Below are 22,618 nucleotides of genomic sequence, written 5' to 3'. Positions count from 1 at the left end.
GCCTGGGCCAAATACTACAACCTCAGTTTTACTGAAATTACAATAAAGTAAATTTGAATACATCCAAGTAGTAATGACAGAGAATCATTGATCGTTAATGTTGTTTGGTCTGACATAAAAGTAAAACTGTTTGTCATCAGCATAGCAGTGGTAGGAAAGTCTATTAAAACAATGAAGTAGATGGCCCATTAAGATTATACAGTCATAAAAGAACAAACCAAAATAGCTAAAATCTGCAAAACATTTTTTGTTAAATGTTTATTAAAATGTTCTCTGCAGTGGTCATTATAGTGGACAAGAAAACAACAACAATTTTTTGGGAACTGAGTTCAAAACAAAAAGCACTGCTGATGCTTGTCTGTGCAAAGTGGAGAAAACAAAAGATCAGAAATCGTGTCTGCAGTCTGTCATTAAAACTACATTAAACTGTGTGCTTTGCTTTTTTAGATCCCAGCATGCCGAGGTTTGATAATACATTTAATAGACTGAGAGAATCCATTCGTTGGAGACGGAAAAAGGAAGTGGATACACTCCCCTCTGAAGACTTGAAGGAAGAAAAAGGTGGGAAGTACAAATACATTTTAGTGTATTTATTTTTAATTTGCAGTGCTTTAAGTATTCCCTTAAACTTTTTGTTTTTACTTTTTAATGCTTTTAGTGTAAATATATCTCCTTTCTACTCCTTACATTTTCAAAACAGACTTGCTAGGTGCAATGCATTTGATGTGCGTTTTTATTTCCTGTTACTGTGCACCTTTAAACATCAAGCCGATGCCAAATTTCAACCTCATTGGGCAGAACAATAACATATAAAAGACAATCTTATTAGAGTGTCCATCGCCAATCTTTATTGCATACAAATCACACTTAGTGGGTAAAGTGACCCCAAACAATCCAAAACAGCATTTTTGGTGCAGATGTTCATGAGTAATAGTTGTGGTACTTCAGGATCTAGTTAGTGCTACAGACACAAATGAGCATCAAGCAAACAGTTTCTGAGAAGTTCATCACACAATGTGTGAACACAAGCCAGTGTACTGCAGGTCCCAGCCCTAGATAACTGGAGAGAGTTGCATCAGGAAGGTCATCTGGCATCAAATCTTTGCCAAATCAACCTGTTATAAGAAAATTGTGCTGTTACCAGCAGTGCTCTGCTTTACTCTCTGTCAGGTCTTGGCGACGGCTCTTCAGCCACCTGTCTGGAGAATGAAGAGAAAAAGGAGGAAGAAGAGTCAGATGTTTCTTCTCTCAAATCCAAACCAGCGACACCATCAAAGACAGGTATTAACTTTAATACTAGATCAATGATTCTATAAACTGGCAATATTTAATTATTAAACTTCTACTAACATTTTCTTTAATATTTACCTTAACATAGTCGATATTGACTAAATTTTGAAAATGTATGAATAAAGTATGTGGACATTAAGTTTCTCATGCTAAACCATGGGCACTAATCTGCTGCTGGAAAAGCCTCCACCTCTGGTTCAAGGCTTTCCATCAGATTGTTGCATCTGTGTGCAAACTGCAGGTACGAGTGCATTTTTGAAGACCACAGTGTCATGTAACGGTGTGTGGCAGGCAGGAAAATAGGACCCAAACGCCAACTCACGGGAAAACAGGACTGAACTCAAAATGCAGCTTTATTGCTGACAGGTGACAAACGATAACAGTGATACCAAAGCAATGTAAAACTAAACTGGGAAGAGCTAATTGTAACACATACCAGAAGACACGGGGAGAATCACACACAGCATGAGGGACGACACAACACCGACTCAGAGAAACACAGGGCTTAAATACACAGAGGGATAACGAGGGAATGAGACACAGAAGGAGAGCACAGCTGGAAGTAATCAGGCTGGACGAGACAAGCAGAGCAGGACACATTCACATAAGACATGGACCACCAAAGTAAAACAGGAAATATCATACAGAGACGCAAACTTGACACAGTGGAGAAAGCAACTAAGGAACACAGAGACATAAACCATAAGGCAGAGGACTCTAAGAACCAAAATACGCGGAGGGAAATACTCAACTTGGAACACAAGAAACTAGACTAGAGGGAGTAACAAAAGACCAACCATGAGAACATAATGCACAATGCAGAGGGACAGAAAACAAGAAACTCAAACATGCAAAGACACACAATTACACAGAACAGAGGGGACACAGAGAGACATGAAGGGCAAGGGAACAAAACTAGAAGCCATAGAATAAATCACACAAGTACCATATTACAAACATCACAAGGAACTAGAAACGCTGGGTCAGGGGAAACATGGAATAAACACAAAGAGAGACGAGGGCTCAAAAATACACAGAGGGGCACACAGGGGGTAAGAGTCACGAAGGGAAAACACTTAGGGAACAACATAACAGGACAACTCAGGAAACATGGCCTAAATAAGAAATGAAATACAGAAATACAAGAAACTAAGAATACTGGGCCAACATGGCCCAGGACCATGACACACAGTTGATTTTGAGTGACAAGGCCTGATTGCTTCTATTCATTCCAAAGATGTTGTGGTCAGGCCTCTGTACATGCTAGCCAGGTTGTTTTGTCAAGAGCTGCTCCAGGCTCAGAAATGAGCCTTTTAAATCAAATAACCTGATTGAGGGAGGAAGGCTGTTCCACAGTTTGGGTGCAACAACCTCAAAAGCACGATCACCTCTGGTTTTATAATCGAGCGAGGGACAGTAAGAAGGCCCTGGTTAGGGGGTCGGAAAGGTCGGCTGCAGTGATCAGGTTTCAGAAGCTCTGTATAAGCAGTGTCCTGTCCATGCAGAGGATTATCTGTTAGTAATGGAATTTTGCAATATTTCTGAGGTCAAGGAAACAAGTTTGGGTGAGCTTTGAGACGTGAATTTCAAAATTCAGGTGTTGGTCAAAAATTATACCAAGGTTTTTAGTTTTAGAAGGGGCCGATGTACTGACTTATCTCCTTAGAGAAACTGGCTGGGCCAAGTACTAGAACCTCAGCTTTACTGAAATTGCGATGAAGTAATGTAACAGATGCATGGCAGACCCGACCACATATTGCACACCTTTAACACTTTTTTCTTAATTACGGTTGTTGTAACTTCACACACGGCTGCAGCTTTTCAGCTGCCGGCCACACACACCAACAACCACCACATCAGGACTGAGTTCATCCCTCTTAAGCAGGTGAGGCGTAATTGCTGATGCAGCTCCAGCGTGTCAGCCTCCCTGCAGCGGCGCCACAGACCACGCCCTGCCACAAGTAAATTTGAATACATCCAAGTAGTAATGACAGAGAATCATTGATTGTTAACGTTGTTGGGTCTGATGTAAAAGTAAAACTGTTTGTCATCAGCATAGCAGTGGTAGGGAAGTCCATTAAAACAATGAAGTAGATGGCCCATTAAGATTATACAGTCATAAAAGAACAAACTAAAATGTTCTCTGCAGTGGTCATTATAGTGGACAAGAAAACAGCACTGCTGATGCTTGTCTGTGCAAAGTGGAGAAAACAAAAGATCAGAAATCGTGTCTGCAGTCTGTCATTAAAACTACATTAAACTGTGTGCTTTGCTTTTTTAGATCCCAGCATGCCGAGGTTTGATAATACATTTAATAGACTGAGAGAATCCTTTCGTTGGAGACGGAAACAGGAAGTGGATACACTCCCCTCTGAAGACTTGAAGGAAGAAAAAGGTGGGAAGTACAAATACATTTTAGTGTATTTATTTTTAATTTGCAGTGCTTTAAGTATTCCTTTTAACTTTTTGTTTTTACTTTTTAATGCTTTTAGTGTAAATATATCTCCTTTCTACTCCTTACATTTTCAAAACAGACTTGCTAGGTGCAATGCATTTGATGTGCGTTTTTATTTCCTGTTACTGTGCACCTTTAAACATCAAGCCGAAGCCAAATTTCAACCTCATTGGGCAGAACAATAACATATAAAAGACAATCTTATTAGAGTATCCATCGCCAATCTTTATTACATACAAATCACACTTAGTGGGTAAAGTGACCCCAAACAATCCAAAACAGCATTTTTGGTGCAGATGTTCATGAGTAATAGTTGTGGTACTTCAGGATCTAGTTAGTGCTACAGACACAAATGAGCATCAAGCAAACAGTTTCTGAGAAGTTCATCACACAATGTGTGTACACAAGCCAGTGTACTGCAGGTCCCAGCCCTAGATAACTGGAGAGAGTTGCATCAGGAAGGTCATCTGGCATCAAATCTTTGCCAAATCAACCTGTTATGAGAAAATTGTGCTGTTACCAGCAGTGCTCTGCTTTACTCTCTGTCAGGTCTTGGCGACGGCTCTTCAGCCACCTGTCTGGAGAATGAAGAGAAAAAAGAGGATGAAGAGTCAGATGTTTCTTCTCTCAAATCCAAACCAGCGACACCATCAAAGACAGGTATTAACTTTAATACTAGATCAATGATCCTATAAACTGGCAATATTTAATTATTAAACTTCTACTAACATTTTTTAATATTTACCTTAACATAGTCTTTGTTGCCTAAAGTTTGAAAATGTATGAATAAAGTATGTGGACATTAAGTTTCTCATGCTAAACCATGGGCACTAATCTGCTGCTGGAAAAGCCTCCACCTCTGGTTCAAGGCTTTCCATCAGATTGTTGCATCTGGGTGCAAACTGCAGGTACGAGTGCATTTTTGAAGACCACAGTTGATTTTGAGTGACAAGGCCTGATTGTGTTTATTCATTCCAAAGATGTTGTGGTCAGGTCTCTGTACATGCTAGCCAGGTTGTTTTGTCAAGAGCTGCTCCAGGCTCAGGAATGAACCTTTTAAATCAAATAACAGAGTTAGCAGACCTGATTGAGGGAGGAAGGCTGTTCCACAGTTTGGGTGCAACAACCTCAAAATCACCTCTGGTTTTTTAATCGAGCGAGGGACAGTAAGAAGGCCCTGGTTAGGGGATCAGAAAGGTCACGTGCAGTGATCAGGTTTCAGAAGCTCTGCTGTATAAGCAGTGGCCTGTCCATGCAGAGGATTATCTGTTAGTAATGGAATTTTGCAATATTCCTGAGGTCAAGGAAACAAGTTTGGGTGAGCTTTGAGATGTGAATTTCAAAATTCAGGTGTTGGTCAAAAATTATACCAAGGTTTTTAGTTTTAGAAGGGGCCGATGTACTGACTTATCTCCTTAGAGAAACTGGCTGGGCCAAGTACTAGAACCTCAGCTTTACTGAAATTGCGATGATGTAATGTAACAGATGCATGGCAGACCCGACCACATATTGCACGCCTTTAACCCTTTTCTTAATTACGGTTGTTGTAACTTCACACACGGCTGCAGCTTTTCAGCTGCCAGCCACACACACCAACAACCACCACATCAGGACTGAGTTCATCCCTCTTAAGCAGGTGAGGCGTAATTGCTGATGCAGCTCCAGCGTGTCAGCCTCCCTGCAGCGGCGCCACAGACCACGCCCTGCCACAAGTAAATTTGAATACATCCAAGTAGTAATGACAGAGAATCATTGATTGTTAACGTTGTTGGGTCTGATGTAAAAGTAAAACTGTTTGTCATCAGCATAGCAGTGGTAGGGAAGTCCATTAAAACAATGAAGTAGATGGCCCATTAAGATTATACAGTCATAAAAGAACAAACTAAAATGTTCTCTGCAGTGGTCATTATAGTGGACAAGAAAACAGCACTGCTGATGCTTGTCTGTGCAAAGTGGAGAAAACAAAAGATCAGAAATCGTGTCTGCAGTCTGTCATTAAAACTGCATTAAACTGTGTGCTTTGCTTTTTTAGATCCCAGCATGCCGAGGTTTGATAATACATTTAATAGACTGAGAGAATCCTTTCCTTGGAGACGGAAAAAGGAAGTGGATACACTCCCCTCTGAAGACTTGAAGGAAGAAAAAGGTGGGAAGTACAAATACTTTTTAGTGTATTTATTTTTAATTTGCAGTGCTTTAAGTATTCCTTTTAACTTTTGCTTTTACTTTTTAATGCATTTAGTGTAAATATATCTCCTTTCTACTCCTTACATTTTCAAAACAGACTTGCTAGGTGCAATGCATTTGATGTGCGTTTTTATTTCCTGTCACTGTGCACCTTTAAACATCAAGCCGAAGCCAAATTTCAACCTCATTGGGCAGAAAAATAACATATAAAAGACAATCTTATTAGAGTATCCATCGCCAATCTTTATTGCATACAAATCACACTTAGTGGGTAAAGTGACCCCAAACAATCCAAAACAGCATTTTTGGTGCAGATGTTCATGAGTAATAGTTGTGGTACTTCAGGATCTAGTTAGTGCTACAGACACAAATGAGCATCAAGCAAACAGTTTCTGAGAAGTTCATCACACAATGTGTGTACACAAGCCAGTGTACTGCAGGTCCCAGCCCTAGAAAACTGGAGAGAGTTGCATCAGAAAGGTCATCTGGCATCAAATCTTTGCCAAATCAACCTGTTATGAGAAAATTGTGCTGTTACCAGCAGTGCTCTGCTTTACTCTCTGTCAGGTCTTGGCGACGGCTCTTCAGCCACCTGTCTGGAGAATGAAGAGAAAAAGGAGGAAGAAGAGTCAGATGTTTCTTCTCTCAAATCCAAACCAGCGACACCATCAAAGACAGGTATTAACTTTAATACTAGATCAATGATTCTATAAACTGGCAATATTTAATTATTAAACTTCTAACATTTTTTTAATATTTACCTTAACATAGTCGATATTGACTAAATTTTGAAAACTTATGAATAAAGTATGTGGACATTAAGTTTCTCATGCTAAACCATGGGCACTAATCTGCTGCTGGAAAAGCCTCCACCTCTGGTTCAAGGCTTTCCATCAGATTGTTGCATCTGTGTGCAAACTGCAGGTACGAGTGCATTTTTGAAGACCACAGTGTCATGTAACGGTGTGTGGCAGGCAGGAAAATAGGACCCAAACGCCAACTCACGGGAAAACAGGACTGAACTCAAAATGCAGCTTTATTGCTGACAGGTGACAAACGATAACAGTGATACCAAAGCAATGTAAAACTAAACTGGGAAGAGCTAATTGTAACACATACCAGAAGACACGGGGAGAATCACACACAGCATGAGGGACGACACGACACCGACTCAGAGAAACACAGGGCTTAAATACACAGAGGGATAACGAGGGAATGAGACACAGAAGGAGAGCACAGCTGGAAGTAATCAGGCTGGACGAGACAAGCAGAGCAGGACACATTCACATAAGACATGGACCACCAAAGTAAAACAGGAAGTATCATACAGAGACGCAAACTTGACACAGTGGAGAAAGCAACTAAGGAACACAGAGACATAAACCATAAGGCAGAGGACTCTAAGAACCAAAATACGCGGAGGGAAATACTCAACTTGGAACACAAGAAACTAGACTAGAGGGAGTAACAAAAGACCAACCATGAGAACATAATGCACAATGCAGAGGGACAGAAAACAAGAAACTCAAACATGCAAAGACACACAATTACACAGAACAGAGGGGACACAGAGAGACATGAAGGGCAAGGGAACAAAACTAGAAGCCATAGAATAAATCACACAAGTACCATATTACAAACATCACAAGGAACTAGAAACGCTGGGTCAGGGGAAACATGGAATAAACACAAAGAGAGACGAGGGCTCAAAAATACACAGAGGGGCACACAGGGGGTAAGAGTCACGAAGGGAAAACACTTAGGGAACAACATAACAGGACAACTCAGGAAACATGGCCTAAATAAGAAATGAAATACAGAAATACAAGAAACTAAGAATACTGGGCCAACATGGCCCAGGACCATGACACACAGTTGATTTTGAGTGACAAGGCCTGATTGCTTCTATTCATTCCAAAGATGTTGTGGTCAGGCCTCTGTACATGCTAGCCAGGTTGTTTTGTCAAGAGCTGCTCCAGGCTCAGAAATGAGCCTTTTAAATCAAATAACCTGATTGAGGGAGGAAGGCTGTTCCACAGTTTGGGTGCAACAACCTCAAAAGCACGATCACCTCTGGTTTTATAATCGAGCGAGGGACAGTAAGAAGGCCCTGGTTAGGGGGTCGGAAAGGTCGGCTGCAGTGATCAGGTTTCAGAAGCTCTGTATAAGCAGTGTCCTGTCCATGCAGAGGATTATCTGTTAGTAATGGAATTTTGCAATATTTCTGAGGTCAAGGAAACAAGTTTGGGTGAGCTTTGAGACGTGAATTTCAAAATTCAGGTGTTGGTCAAAAATTATACCAAGGTTTTTAGTTTTAGAAGGGGCCGATGTACTGACTTATCTCCTTAGAGAAACTGCCTGGGCCAAGTACTAGAACCTCAGCTTTACTGAAATTGCGATGAAGTAATGTAACAGATGCATGGCAGACCCGACCACATATTGCACGCCTTTAACACTTTTTTCTTAATTACGGTTGTTGTAACTTCACACACGGCTGCAGCTTTTCAGCTGCCAGCCACACACACCAACAACCACCACATCAGGACTGAGTTCATCCCTCTTAAGCAGGTGAGGCGTAATTGCTGATGCAGCTCCAGCGTGTCAGCCTCCCTGCAGCGGCGCCACAGACCACGCCCTGCCACAAGTAAATTTGAATCCATCCAAGTAGTAATGACAGAGAATCATTGATTGTTAACGTTGTTGGGTCTGATGTAAAAGTAAAACTGTTTGTCATCAGCATAGCAGTGGTAGGGAAGTCCATTAAAACAATGAAGTAGATGGCCCATTAAGATTATACAGTCATAAAAGAACAAACTAAAATGTTCTCTGCAGTGGTCATTATAGTGGACAAGAAAACAGCACTGCTGATGCTTGTCTGTGCAAAGTGGAGAAAACAAAAGATCAGAAATCGTGTCTGCAGTCTGTCATTAAAACTACATTAAACTGTGTGCTTTGCTTTTTTAGATCCCAGCATGCCGAGGTTTGATAATACATTTAATAGACTGAGAGAATCCTTTCGTTGGAGACGGAAACAGGAAGTGGATACACTCCCCTCTGAAGACTTGAAGGAAGAAAAAGGTGGGAAGTACAAATACATTTTAGTGTATTTATTTTTAATTTGCAGTGCTTTAAGTATTCCCTTAAACTTTTTGTTTTTACTTTTTAATGCATTTAGTGTAAATATATCTCCTTTCTACTCCTTACATTTTCAAAACAGACTTGCTAGGTGCAATGCATTTGATGTGCGTTTTTATTTCCTGTTACTGTGCACCTTTAAACATCAAGCCGAAGCCAAATTTCAACCTCATTGGGCAGAAAAATAACATATAAAAGACAATCTTATTAGAGTATCCATTGCCAATCTTTATTGCATACAAATCACACTTAGTGGGTAAAGTGACCCCAAACAATCCAAAACAGCATTTTTGGTGCAGATGTTCATGAGTAATAGTTGTGGTACTTCAGGATCTAGTTAGTGCTACAGACACAAATGAGCATCAAGCAAACAGTTTCTGAGAAGTTCATCACACAATGTGTGAACACAAGCCAGTGTACTGCAGGTCCCAGCCCTAGATAACTGGAGAGAGTTGCATCAGGAAGGTCATCTGGCATCAAATCTTTGCCAAATCAACCTGTTATGAGAAAATTGTGCTGTTACCAGCAGTGCTCTGCTTTACTCTCTGTCAGGTCTTGGCGACGGCTCTTCAGCCACCTGTCTGGAGAATGAAGAGAAAAAAGAGGATGAAGAGTCAGATGTTTCTTCTCTCAAATCCAAACCAGCGACACCATCAAAGACAGGTATTAACTTTAATACTAGATCAATGATCCTATAAACTGGCAATATTTAATTATTAAACTTCTACTAACATTTTTTAATATTTACCTTAACATAGTCTTTGTTGCCTAAAGTTTGAAAATGTATGAATAAAGTATGTGGACATTAAGTTTCTCATGCTAAACCATGGGCACTAATCTGCTGCTGGAAAAGCCTCCACCTCTGGTTCAAGGCTTTCCATCAGATTGTTGCATCTGGGTGCAAACTGCAGGTACGAGTGCATTTTTGAAGACCACAGTTGATTTTGAGTGACAAGGCCTGATTGTGTTTATTCATTCCAAAGATGTTGTGGTCAGGTCTCTGTACATGCTAGCCAGGTTGTTTTGTCAAGAGCTGCTCCAGGCTCAGGAATGAACCTTTTAAATCAAATAACAGAGTTAGCAGACCTGATTGAGGGAGGAAGGCTGTTCCACAGTTTGGGTGCAACAATCTCAAAATCACCTCTGGTTTTTTAATCGAGCGAGGGACAGTAAGAAGGCCCTGGTTAGGGGATCAGAAAGGTCACGTGCAGTGATCAGGTTTCAGAAGCTCTGCTGTATAAGCAGTGGCCTGTCCATGCAGAGGATTATCTGTTAGTAATGGAATTTTGCAATATTCCTGAGGTCAAGGAAACAAGTTTGGGTGAGCTTTGAGATGTGAATTTCAAAATTCAGGTGTTGGTCAAAAATTATACCAAGGTTTTTAGTTTTAGAAGGGGCCGATGTACTGACTTATCTCCTTAGAGAAACTGGCTGGGCCAAGTACTAGAACCTCAGCTTTACTGAAATTGCGATGATGTAATGTAACAGATGCATGGCAGACCCGACCACATATTGCACGCCTTTAACCCTTTTCTTAATTACGGTTGTTGTAACTTCACACACGGCTGCAGCTTTTCAGCTGCCAGCCACACACACCAACAACCACCACATCAGGACTGAGTTCATCCCTCTTAAGCAGGTGAGGCGTAATTGCTGATGCAGCTCCAGCGTGTCAGCCTCCCTGCAGCGGCGCCACAGACCACGCCCTGCCACAAGTAAATTTGAATACATCCAAGTAGTAATGACAGAGAATCATTGATTGTTAACGTTGTTGGGTCTGATGTAAAAGTAAAACTGTTTGTCATCAGCATAGCAGTGGTAGGGAAGTCCATTAAAACAATGAAGTAGATGGCCCATTAAGATTATACAGTCATAAAAGAACAAACTAAAATGTTCTCTGCAGTGGTCATTATAGTGGACAAGAAAACAGCACTGCTGATGCTTGTCTGTGCAAAGTGGAGAAAACAAAAGATCAGAAATCGTGTCTGCAGTCTGTCATTAAAACTGCATTAAACTGTGTGCTTTGCTTTTTTAGATCCCAGCATGCCGAGGTTTGATAATACATTTAATAGACTGAGAGAATCCATTCGTTGGAGACGGAAAAAGGAAGTGGATACACTCCCCTCTGAAGACTTGAAGGAAGAAAAAGGTGGGAAGTACAAATACTTTTTAGTGTATTTATTTTTAATTTGCAGTGCTTTAAGTATTCCTTTTAACTTTTGCTTTTACTTTTTAATGCATTTAGTGTAAATATATCTCCTTTCTACTCCTTACATTTTCAAAACAGACTTGCTAGGTGCAATGCATTTGATGTGCGTTTTTATTTCCTGTTACTGTGCACCTTTAAACATCAAGCCGAAGCCAAATTTCAACCTCACTGGGCAGAAAAATAACATATAAAAGACAATCTTATTAGAGTATCCATCGCCAATCTTTATTGCATACAAATCACAAAAGATTGAAATCATCTCTGCAGTCTGTTAATCAGACTTCATTAAACTGTGTACTTTGTTTCAGATCCCAACAATACTTCTAAGAGAAAGTTTTCTTTTAAACAGAAAAGGGACGAGGATAAACCCCCCTCGATGGATGAAAAAGGTGGGAAGTATAAATATTTTTTATTTGTTCAACCCCATTTAAATATACTTGATATGAGTTTAATTATAATTATTTTTATTATATTTAATTATGGGTATATAGTACATGTGCACCATTCATTTCACTGTTTAGAAAGATTTGTTTCAATGTTTACTATCATAGATATCAAGAGAAAAATTGTTTTGATCAGTTTTTTTTCCCAAAAAAGTGAAAATAAAATTAATTTGGGAACATTGGACATACATCAAAATGGATATTATTTAAATAGTTATAAAGGTCAGAGGTCCAAAAATCCAGTCAGAAACATGTTATAAATAAAAGTGTTTTCCACAGTAAAATTGTGGAACGATAAAATAATAATTGCTATAAACTCTTCTTCTGACCTGTTTCATATTTAGGACTGAAAACTTGAGAAAGTATCAAAGCAGTTTAACAGAGCCTGGATGATTCATCTATAAAATAGTGCTGATAATTTAAAAAAAATTGTCTTTGTTATTGTCCACCAGTGACTCCTACTTTTGAGGAATACCTTGAAAGGCAAGCCTTTTGTGAAGCCACTCAGGAACTGATAGACAGGGAGAAACATCTGTTTTGGGAGACAGCGGAGGCCAACAAGGAAGCAGTAGAAAAGCTTGCTGCAGACCATAAAGCCCTTGAAGAGCATGTATGGCAGATTCTGCAGAAGAGTCTTTCTCTCAGCACTGAGGAAGAGGTGTCTGCTTTGACATCTGCGGTGAAAGCCATCAACCTTGAGGAAGAGCAGGACCAGCTGTGGAGACAAAATTCTCAAACTCCACCAACCTGGAGGCCCAGCGAGTGGAAGAAACACCATGATGAAGTGCTTCAAAAATTAGTAAATGGGCGTATGGATAATCCATCAAGCCCCATTGGTGATCAGGTGAACCAGTCATCTATAGAGGCAGACATCCACTCCATGGGCAGGCAGCTGAAGGAGGACCTGCAGCAGGTGGTGGAGGTTGTGAAGAACTGCTACCCACCAGAGATGGACATCTGTAACTTTTATGCAAGACAGTACCATCAAACTGTCAAGGCCAGGCTCAGAAAGATTGTGGGTTCTGTGGGTTCTGTGGATGACTGCAGTTTCCTCCTGCAATGGGTGAAGGAATCTTATCCAGAGTAAGCAATTAGTTTTTGTTTGAAGTAGCATATTATTTTTATGCTGGGATTTATTTTTATTTATTTATACGCCTGTCTTTTAGCTGCAAATTTTTGGTGGCTTTCATCCATCCATTCCATTCTCTTCCACTTATCTTTGTCAGCATCGCCGGGGAGTGGGGGGTGGAGCCTATCCCAGCTACCATAGGGAGGCAGGGTACATCCTGGACAGGTCGCCAGTCTATCACAGGGCTAACACATAGAGACAGACAACCATTCGCACTCACAATTACGCCTATGGGCAATTTTGAATCACCAATTAATCTAACCCCACTAACTGCATGTCTTTGGACTGCGGGAGGAAGCTGAAGTATCCGGAGAGAACCCAGGTAAACATGGGGAGAACATGCAAACTCCACACAGAAAGGCCCTGGCCAGGTAGAAATGAACTCAGGATCTTCTTGCTGTGAGGCAGCAGTGCTAATCACTGTGCCACCATGCTGATTTCAGTACATTAAGCAACCATTTTACATAATTTCCTAAGTATTCTGATTCTGATTCATTTCTGGTGGCTTAATGCGCTGTATTAAATTTTGATACTATTGACCATAATATTTAATCACAGCAATTAGAGCATGCTGTTTGTATTAGAGATACTATGCTGCAGTGGTTTAAATAATATTTATCTAACAGACTTGTTCATGTTAATGTAGAGTTTTCTTCACACATTAAGGTTAATTATGGAGTTCAACAGGGTTCTTAGCTGGGACTAATTTCATTGTCATTGCTACACAGACACACACCAATTAGTTAAAGAGAAATGCCTTAAAGACATAAAAACATGGATGACCTCTAATTTCCTGCTTCTAAAATGAGATAAAACTGAGGTTATTGTACCCGGCCCTGAAAAGCTTAGAAATATGGCATTTAACCAGATTTTGACTTTGGATCAATTGGCCTTCAGTAACACTGTGATGAACCTAGGAGTCATTTTTGACCAAGATATGCCCTTTAATACACATAGATCAGAAACATTCTGTCTTGGACTGATGCTGAAAAACTAATTCCTGCATTTATTACTTCTAGTATGGACTATTCCAATTCATTGTGGTCATGTTGTCCTAAAAACTCCCCGAAAACTTTCTAGTTGATCCAAAAAAGCTTCCGGAGGAGTACCTACAGGGACTAGAAAGAGAGATCATATTTCTTCCATACTGGCTTCTCTTCATCGGCTAACTGTTGAATCCAGAATCAAATTTAAAATCTTCTCACATTAAAGGTCTTCAATAATCAGATCTCATCTACTCTTAAAGACGTCTTAGTACCATATCACAGCAATAGAGCACTTAGTAGAATGGAAGGGAGAGCCTTCAGCTTTCAGGCTCTTCTTCTATGGAAGAACCAGCTCCCAGTTGGGAATCAGAAGACAGCCACCCTACTTTTAAGATGAGGCTTAAATCTTTCACTTTTGACAAAGCATAAACGGCTAGATCAGATGACCTTGAATCATCCCTTAGTTATGCTGCAGTAGGTCTAGGCTGCTGGGCCTTCCCCATGAGTTTCTTTTGCACTCACCTCTTTTCACTTTCTGTGTGTTTTTAAACCACTCTGCATTTAATCATGAGTTATTATTAATCTCCACCTCTCTTCCACAACATCTGATCCTGTCTTTCTCTCCGCACCCTCAAGTAGTCATAGCAGATGGCCGCCCCTCCCAGAGCCTTGTCTTCCTGTAAATAGGGAGTTTTTCCTTCCTACTGTTTAATCATACAGGGTCGTTTCATTGTTGCAGTTTTCTCTGTGTTATTGTAGTGTCTTATCTTACAATACAAAGTGCTTTGAGGCAACTGATGTAGTGATTTGGCGCTATATAAGTAGAACTAAAGTGAATTAAACTGAAATAACAAATGACGTGTAGACTAAATACAACTTGGGCTGTATCTGCTCTGTGTAACAGAATCCTTGAAAAACCTGAGCTGGCCAGTAATATCAATACTGAAGCGCTGGGAAACCTGCTTCCTGACGAGTTACTGAAACCTCTGGAGGAGCAGTACCTCAGCAAACAACAGGTAACAAAGGATTTGTTGTCATACGTTTAATTTGCTTTGCACGTTTTTAGAATGCTGTTCAAAAAAAGTTATAGTTTGTTTTATTATAGCTCATAGAATATTGTAGATATAATAGTGACAACGGTGTGTTGTTGTGTGTTTAGAGGGACCTGATGATTTTTATTGACCGAGTATTGGATGAAGCAAAGAAAGAGTGGGATCAAGGAAAGGAGCCCACAAGAGATGATGGTTGCTACGTCAGTCCTGTGGCCTATGATGTCATCCAGGTAGAGTTGCTGCAACAACTTGATATAAAAGAGGCTGAAATCAATACTTTTATAAAGCTTGAATAAAGATGTATCAACACAAAATGAAAGGAATCACTTGTGTTGGCTAACTTTAAGGGTCCTTATAGTGAGTTTTTCATTTTGTTTACTTCTTGTGATGGTTTGCTGTGTGGCAGGCAGGATGAAGGTCCCAAATACAAGACTCACGAAACGAAAGATTTAACTAAAGGAGGCCGGCTTATTGTGCAGTTAAAAACTAAGCACATGAAACTCAGACTGGAAAACTAAAAAAACTAGAAACGATGCCAGAAATGGAGAACTAAGATTTAATCAGGAACACAGGATAACACAGAGAGGGTAGTTAATGACACGACTACGGACAGAGGAAAACACGGGGATTAAATACACCAGGTAGTAAACGAGGGAAAGAGAAACAGGAGGACAACAGCTGGGACTAATCTGACATAACGAAATGGACAGGAAGCAAAATTAAAAACATTAACAAAGGAAGCAAGACTGTCAAAGTAAAACAGGAAACAGGACACAGACACAGAGACACGGACTTGACAAGAAGACACAGCTGACAGGGGACGTGTAACACATGGGAGACATGGAGGCAAAACCAAAGAACTAGAAAACTCCAAAAGATATAACCAGAACTTAACAGAAACAAAGCATATTCATAACCCTAAACATAAACACTGAGTCACCAGACTCTGGAACATGATATTTCTAATTGTTGACCATAATGAGAGGCTTTGAAAACATTGCTATATCAGAACTGTGCAATAAAAAATTGTTGTGGTGAAATATTGACAGAACATTGTTTTGATCGTAGGAGAACAAAATGTGCAGACTGACATTTACTCTATTATTCACTTTAAAACTTTCCAAAGAAGTGCCGACAAATATTTTCCAGCCTGCTGCACATATTAACCAAACTGAAAAAGACTTTGAGAAACTTTGATAAAAAGATTAACAAACAAACAAAGGACCGTCATTATTGTTTGGGTCGTTTGTAGAAACTCATTTACTGTCGGATCAGAGTCACAGTTTCAAACCCTCCCATGGTTCTGTAGTTTAATCACTTGGGTTTGTCACTAACATTGTAAAGCACTGGGTTTGGTTCCTGGTGTTTAACTGGATCTGAAAATGATGGAAGTGCATTGCTGTGTAAAGTGCTTTACTTAAAACTGCCACTGATTTGTCAATACATTTGTCTTCAGTTTATCTACGGCATCGTGACATCAGCGCACAAAATTGTAGACGGACACAAAGCCCAGAAAATAACATCCAACCTGACAGACTTCATGCAGAGGTAACAAGGCTTCACAAGGCTGTCTTTTAAATATTTAAATTTGAAAATACATTTTAGTTTAATGTTTGGTAATAACAAGATAGTAAAAGTGAAAACTGTTTTTAATCTTCTGCAGGTATAAAGAGTTTCATGAAGACATCATAAGGCAGAACAAACGGCACAGCAAAGCTTTCATAAAGGCAAACCTCAGCTGTGTCGAACAGTTCAGGTATGTTTCTGATCCAGTTAGATGGAAATTCAGATTTTAACTTCATCATAAAAGGAGAATACTTCACTGTGAGCTAATGTGTCCTGTGTGGTCTGTCTAAAGGGACTTCTTTGAGAAGCACGATCTGTTCCCAGAGAATGTGCAGAAAAAATGTTTGCCGGTCCTGACTGAGATGAAACAGTCTGCCCACACTTATTTATTAACCTCTGTGCGCAAGGTCCTCAAAGTAAGTTCTTTACAACTGCAGATATCAATAATCCTCAGGATTAAATCCTAACATGTTTTAATCAAAGATTTTAAAACAATGTGTTATTTGTTCCTCACACAGCCACACTACAAGAAGGTGGGAACCAGTGACTGGCTGAAGAAGAACACGTTTGAGAAGCTGCTGAACAGCACTGAAGACCAGCTTCAAGAACTTCAGGGTTCGAGTCAGTCCTCTTACCAGGTAAAAGGAGGAAACTTTGTTTTGGATTGAATGGCCATTATTGCCTTCATTGTCAACTTTTTAGTAAAAGGATTATGATGTGCTCTGACTACTTATATACTTGGGCTAAATTCAGGAGCTGATTGGTCGGCTTCAGCAGGAAGTGACAGTAGAATATGTCCAGAGTCTCCTGAAAGGAGAGGTCAAACTGAAGGACAGCAATCAGCAGCAGAAGGCTTACGAGACTGTGCAAGAAAATGGAGAGAAACTGCACGAGCTGTTTGCCAGAATGGTGAGACTCACCTTCACTGCACACTTTAGCTGAGACATGAATAAAACCCAAAAGTGATCAGATTTCTGCTGAGCTGTTGGAAAAAAATAAGAATAAGAATCAGCTGCATTTCACATTTATTTGGTTTGGAAGTTTTGATTAAAAGTTCTATAAAATTGAAACAAAAAAAAAAAGAGCAGCTGACTAAAATCTGATCCTCCAAGCCTGGATATAGATGAAATACACTCAATGGAAAACCAATGGACTCATTCCTGAAAAACAAAAGTGTGACCCATAGAAAATGATGGACCACTTTTTTCCCCACTTTTTTCCCACTTGCTGTATATTGTTAAAAAAGATTTTTACATTACACATTTGTATCTGTAGCATATAAATTAATATTTTATACAGATTTTACATGGAGCAAAACATGGTGGAAATGAAGAAAAACCCTCCACTTAAGGACAACTGGACTGTAGTTACAAATGTATCAAATATCTGAACATTAGTTGATGACTATGTGGTGCATAAATAAAGACAATATTCACGAAACTGAAAGAACGTATCAAATACATCATTGATCTTGTCAAACTCCAGTGCAGTAGCTCCAGAATGAAAAACATCATTATTGCTTTGTTGATTACAGTTTGGGGAAACTTGCAGACTAAACTGACGTCACTGATTTGTCTTCACAGGGATCCAAACAAGACTGGTTAAAGGAAATCCTGACCAAGATTGCAGAAGTGCTAAAACTCCAAGATATTCCTGCCATACAGATGCAAATCGTTTCACTGGGATCTGCTTATCCCGACCTCAGGTAACTTTTGAACTGACTGAAACATTATTTACTTTAATACAAAAACAACTGCACTTTTTGGCGATAGCTGAGGAGGAACAGCAAGTAGACTGAGCCAAACATCTCAGTTGGTTTCAGATGTTTCTTGTCAGCAGGATGAGCTACATTCATGGAAACTAATATGAGAAACTGAAAGCTAAATAAAACATGCAGGCCTGAGAGAAGCAGCAGCAGCTGTGTGTAGATGAAGTCAATAATGCTGTTAATTAGAGTGAAAGGAGAGATTTCTTCCAAATGTGGCACTGGAAAACAAACTGTCTCGTTCTTGTCTTATTTCTAACCTTAAAGGAAAAGGAGAAAGAGAATCAGGGGACATAAACACTGCTGTTGATAGCACTCACATATAGACTGTCTGTGTGTCTGAAAGCATCAGCACCACGGAAGTGTGTGATTTCATGGGGAGTTATTTGATAAAACTAGTGGAAACTTGGAGATTAATGTAAATTTAGGCACATATCAGTGTCACCAATAGGAGTTCCATCTATTGTTGCATTTAACACAGAAATTGACACATTTTCCAATAGTTGGTGTGGTGATGTGACAGCTGTTAATGTTTGCAGGAAGGATGTGTGTCAGGGGCAGGAAACCGGTTACACACAGAAAAAGATAACAGGTTCAATAATACAGATCAGCAAATCAGCTGTTTGATTTAAGACCTGCAGTCTTGGACTACAAGTTTAAAGAAATGATTGAACTTGTAAGCCTTGTGTTGAAAGTTAAAAAAATGTTGCAGAATCTTTTTTTTTACTTATTAACATTGTTAATATCATGTGGCATTAATGGGGTGATTTTGCACATTCATGTAATCTAAGGTAGGCTGAAACATCATCATCATCATCATCATCATCATCATTTGTTTGCATCTTACTGTCATATATGACTTTCTTCACCTGACAGTTTTGTTTCTCAGTATCTCATTCTGTAATGACAAACAGCATATAAACATAATCATAAAATACTTGGCATGACATCTTTTTTTTGAACATTTTCTTCTTTCTGTCACCAACAGTGAAAAACATCTTTCAGCTCTGCTTAAACTCAAAGCAAACCTCTCCAAAGTCGACAAGAAAACCATCAAAACCACAGTGCTGGACATACTGAAAGAAAGCCATACTAATGCTGAAACCCGGGCGTTTTTCTCCAAAGTTGAAGTGACGGGCAGTTGATTTGCTTTTCAGAATATCACTGACTGAGAGTTGGGTTGCAGAGCATCTGTCTTATATTGTTTGGTAGATAAGATGAGTTGAAGTGTTTTCAGTCTGTCTGTAAAGATGTTCAAAGTGAATGTTATGGGTAATTTCCCATGTTTCTGTCTCGTTGTCTGTTAGTGTTTGACACAGCGAGTATCAGGGTTTGTTTTTTTTTCATTTAGTCATTTTCCTTTTTGGATGACCATCACTTATGTGGAAACACTTCCTCCTTGGACCTCAGACACTTATTCCATTTTCTACAGTCAAACTTTCTCCTAAATTCTTGTCTTAGAGCTGCAGGCTTCTCTCTTAAAACATCGTCACCACGTGCTCTGCTTCACTTGGAGGTAAACATAGTTTTGTACACAGAGAAATGGGGAAATGTGCATGTTGGTTCCGAATGCTTTTGATTTACTAACATACGAACTGTGGTGATAACAAAATAGGCTGGCACGCAACGTTTCGCAAATTTAACAGTAATTTTTCTGTGTGGACTACTTGTGTATTAGTGTATAAGTCCATGTAAATGAGGCTCATTGTCTGCACCATGTTTCACAGATGATGCAGTAGTGAAAAGTTTTTTCTCTCCTTCTTCTGACTTTCCCATGTTTCTGATACAAGTTAATCTTGGTTTCATCTTTTCAAAGATGGCTTTTCGAAACCTGTGCGAGGTCTTTTAGATGTTTTCTGGCAAATCTAATCTGACCTTCTTGTTCTTCAGTGTAACCTCATGTTTGCACCTTGTTGTAAACCTTGTTGTATACTGCTGAATAGAAACCAAGTCTTGTAACAACATGGATAAATAATACTCGGAAGCGCTGGAATATTGTTTCACATGTAACCTTTAGGTAAATAGTGAGGTTTTCATGTTGATATTATCCAATAGTTTTGTAAGAATAAAACAGAATACTTTATGGTACTGCTTTTAAAAAATGTACACATCCACTGGAAGAAGTCAGAATTTCTGCAGTGATTCATGTTTGTTTCTTGGTTTGTGCAAGTTAGTATAGAATAATTCTTTATTCTTGCATATGTACCAGAAGATAAATGGCAATATTGTGTTTACAGTGAAGTAGCAAAACACACTGTTTAAAAATATTACCTTTGTCCTCATGTTTGTTGCGTTTGACATCAGACAAAGAAAAATGACATATTTCACATCAAAATAACAAACATTACATGTTTGTCATTTTGTACAGGAAAACAGACATAACTGTGAAAGTCAATTAATTTCTCAGGTAAATTTATTTTTATGTGTTTTGTATAAGTTGATTCAAATGTTTGGATTTTTTTTTCACTTTTTGTGATTGTAGCTAAGAAAATGTAAACATTGTGTAACTGAAATGCATATTTTATAATACCAATAAAAAGCCACTATATCCACTAAGCACTATCAGCCTAACCCACTCACATTTGTTCATTTATTTGGACTGGAAATGTTTTCTTTTATTGAAGCAAATATCTGTAACGATGTGCATAAAACAGCACTTGGAAACAAATCTCAAATATTTCTATCATCTTATTTAAAAAAGACAATTCAACTTTTCCCCCCCAAAAAGGTATGGACAAAGACTAAACCCCTGCACACACAACTACAGCACACAACCCCCTCTAGTGGACATACATGTCCTGATGTCACGTCGGATTTGGTTTTATTACAACTTTTGTTTATTTACCTAACATAGAAACCGAAACAACAACATGAGAGCTTGCTTCTTCACCTCTAAAGTATACATTTGTCCAGGGCTGGACTGGGACAAGAAAAATCAGCCCGGGCATTTTGACTAGTGACCGGCCCACCAGGTATCATAGGAAGAGCCATAAAGTCTTTGAATGAAAACGAACGCTGTTGTGACAGTGATGTACAGTCTTGTTGTTATATATGTATGATTTCTATACATTTTACATCAGATAAACATTTTGGTTGTAGGATTCAGATAATTATTTATTAAAAGCTAGACATTTTAAATGAGAATAAGAAAGAAAAGTATTTCTTTTTGCCCCCCTCTCCCTGTTAATGCCCTACCTGGCCCCTTGGCAGAACTTTGCTAGACCCGCCCCTGCACAGTTACCAGCTGTCAGCTACATAGAAAAGGCTCCTGGTGTTATTTGTCTCTCAGAAACAGTTCATAACTTCCCTTCAACTCATTCACGTCACCTAAAAGGTAAACCTGTTTCTCCATCACCTGTTCAGCTCTGATGATCCAGTAAGGACATCTCCTGGTTTCATCTTCATGTTTCCCTCTCACCAGATATACAAACCGACATCATGACCAGCAGCTTTTACAGCTGTGGCTCCAGCAAACATCAGCTGATACTAGAAATTAATATTAAATAAATTCTAACAACAGCTGATCAAGCTTAAACGTCGACATCCGATGGTTTCCTCTTTCTGGCGCAAAGTGGGCGATAAACAAACGATAGACTGGACTTGCGAAAAAAAAGCCGATCAGCTGATCATTGATCAGTTTCATGATTGAAGTAGCAACAGGAGAGGGAGGCGGAGAGAATGGGACAAGAAGAGACAGCTGACAGAGTAAAGACGCAGAATAAATCCAGCTTTGTGTCTATGTTTTCTTTTTTTTACCGTCTAGCTGAAGTACGGGACAAATCGCGTTCCTTTTCACCATGTCGCGTCGTACCATCAGATTATGCCTGTGTGTTTCGGTTCTCCATATTCCATGTTCACTTCATGTTTTGTTTTCGTACCAGCAATAAAGCTGAGGTTTTTGAGTTTCAAGTTAGTGTCTGAGTCCTGCATTTGGATCCTCCTCTCCGCCTGCCCGCACACAGAGCCCTGACACTTATATGGCTTTCTCAGAGAAAGTAACGTTGCCCATTGTAAATGCGCCCCCATCACGCACCCTGGTCACACCCTCTTGCCAACCCTCAACTAAACCGAAAGCAGGTGAAGCGGGAAGAAACTGTGGAAGTTCTATCACCTGTGCGAAACCGGAGGTGAGTACATCTTTTCTCTTTACTGTAACTAGGTACGGTTTGCATACACGGACTGAATATCAATCTTGAAAATAAAACTGCGAGAGAAATCACTCTGCTGTCTCTCTCTCCACACACACACACAAACACACACACACATTTGTGTATCAGCGACATCTAATTTCTTATCTCAGCACGGTGTGCAGCATGTCCTTGAAATATTTAGTAAACCAGACAAATTGAAGTTTTGCGAGGCCTAAAAACGATCAACAGCAGATAAACAGTATATTTAAAG

The 22,618-nt window shown here is 39.5% G+C and overlaps 1 protein-coding gene across 1 annotated transcript in view; it reads left to right on the top strand.

The window, feature by feature from the left end:
- Nucleotides 1-20,782, top strand: part of LOC146685562 (uncharacterized) — a 33,546-nt gene extending 12,764 nt beyond the window's left edge. Inside the window, exons 10-25 of the mRNA XM_085440544.1 lie at nucleotides 448-561; nucleotides 1,171-1,281; nucleotides 3,572-3,685; nucleotides 4,295-4,405; nucleotides 5,778-5,891; nucleotides 11,585-11,665; nucleotides 12,172-12,802; nucleotides 14,739-14,850; nucleotides 14,994-15,116; nucleotides 16,343-16,434; nucleotides 16,550-16,642; nucleotides 16,745-16,868; nucleotides 16,971-17,090; nucleotides 17,206-17,361; nucleotides 18,036-18,157; nucleotides 19,206-20,782. Of these exons, the coding sequence (XP_085296670.1) occupies nucleotides 448-561; nucleotides 1,171-1,281; nucleotides 3,572-3,685; nucleotides 4,295-4,405; nucleotides 5,778-5,891; nucleotides 11,585-11,665; nucleotides 12,172-12,802; nucleotides 14,739-14,850; nucleotides 14,994-15,116; nucleotides 16,343-16,434; nucleotides 16,550-16,642; nucleotides 16,745-16,868; nucleotides 16,971-17,090; nucleotides 17,206-17,361; nucleotides 18,036-18,157; nucleotides 19,206-19,362 (2,375 nt within the window). The 3' untranslated portion in view covers nucleotides 19,363-20,782. The remainder of the gene's footprint in view (nucleotides 1-447; nucleotides 562-1,170; nucleotides 1,282-3,571; nucleotides 3,686-4,294; nucleotides 4,406-5,777; nucleotides 5,892-11,584; nucleotides 11,666-12,171; nucleotides 12,803-14,738; nucleotides 14,851-14,993; nucleotides 15,117-16,342; nucleotides 16,435-16,549; nucleotides 16,643-16,744; nucleotides 16,869-16,970; nucleotides 17,091-17,205; nucleotides 17,362-18,035; nucleotides 18,158-19,205) is intronic.
- Nucleotides 20,783-22,618: the final 1,836 nt, after the last annotated feature.

The sequence above is a fragment of the Copadichromis virginalis genome, linkage group LG19, assembly GCF_057382275.1.
Source record: "Copadichromis virginalis isolate Kocher_CV1m ecotype Utaka linkage group LG19, C_Virginalis_male_GT1.1, whole genome shotgun sequence".
Taxonomy (NCBI): Eukaryota; Metazoa; Chordata; class Actinopteri; order Cichliformes; family Cichlidae; genus Copadichromis; species Copadichromis virginalis.
Note: the sequence above shows the minus strand (reverse complement) of the source record. Positions and strands in the feature narration are given on the sequence as shown.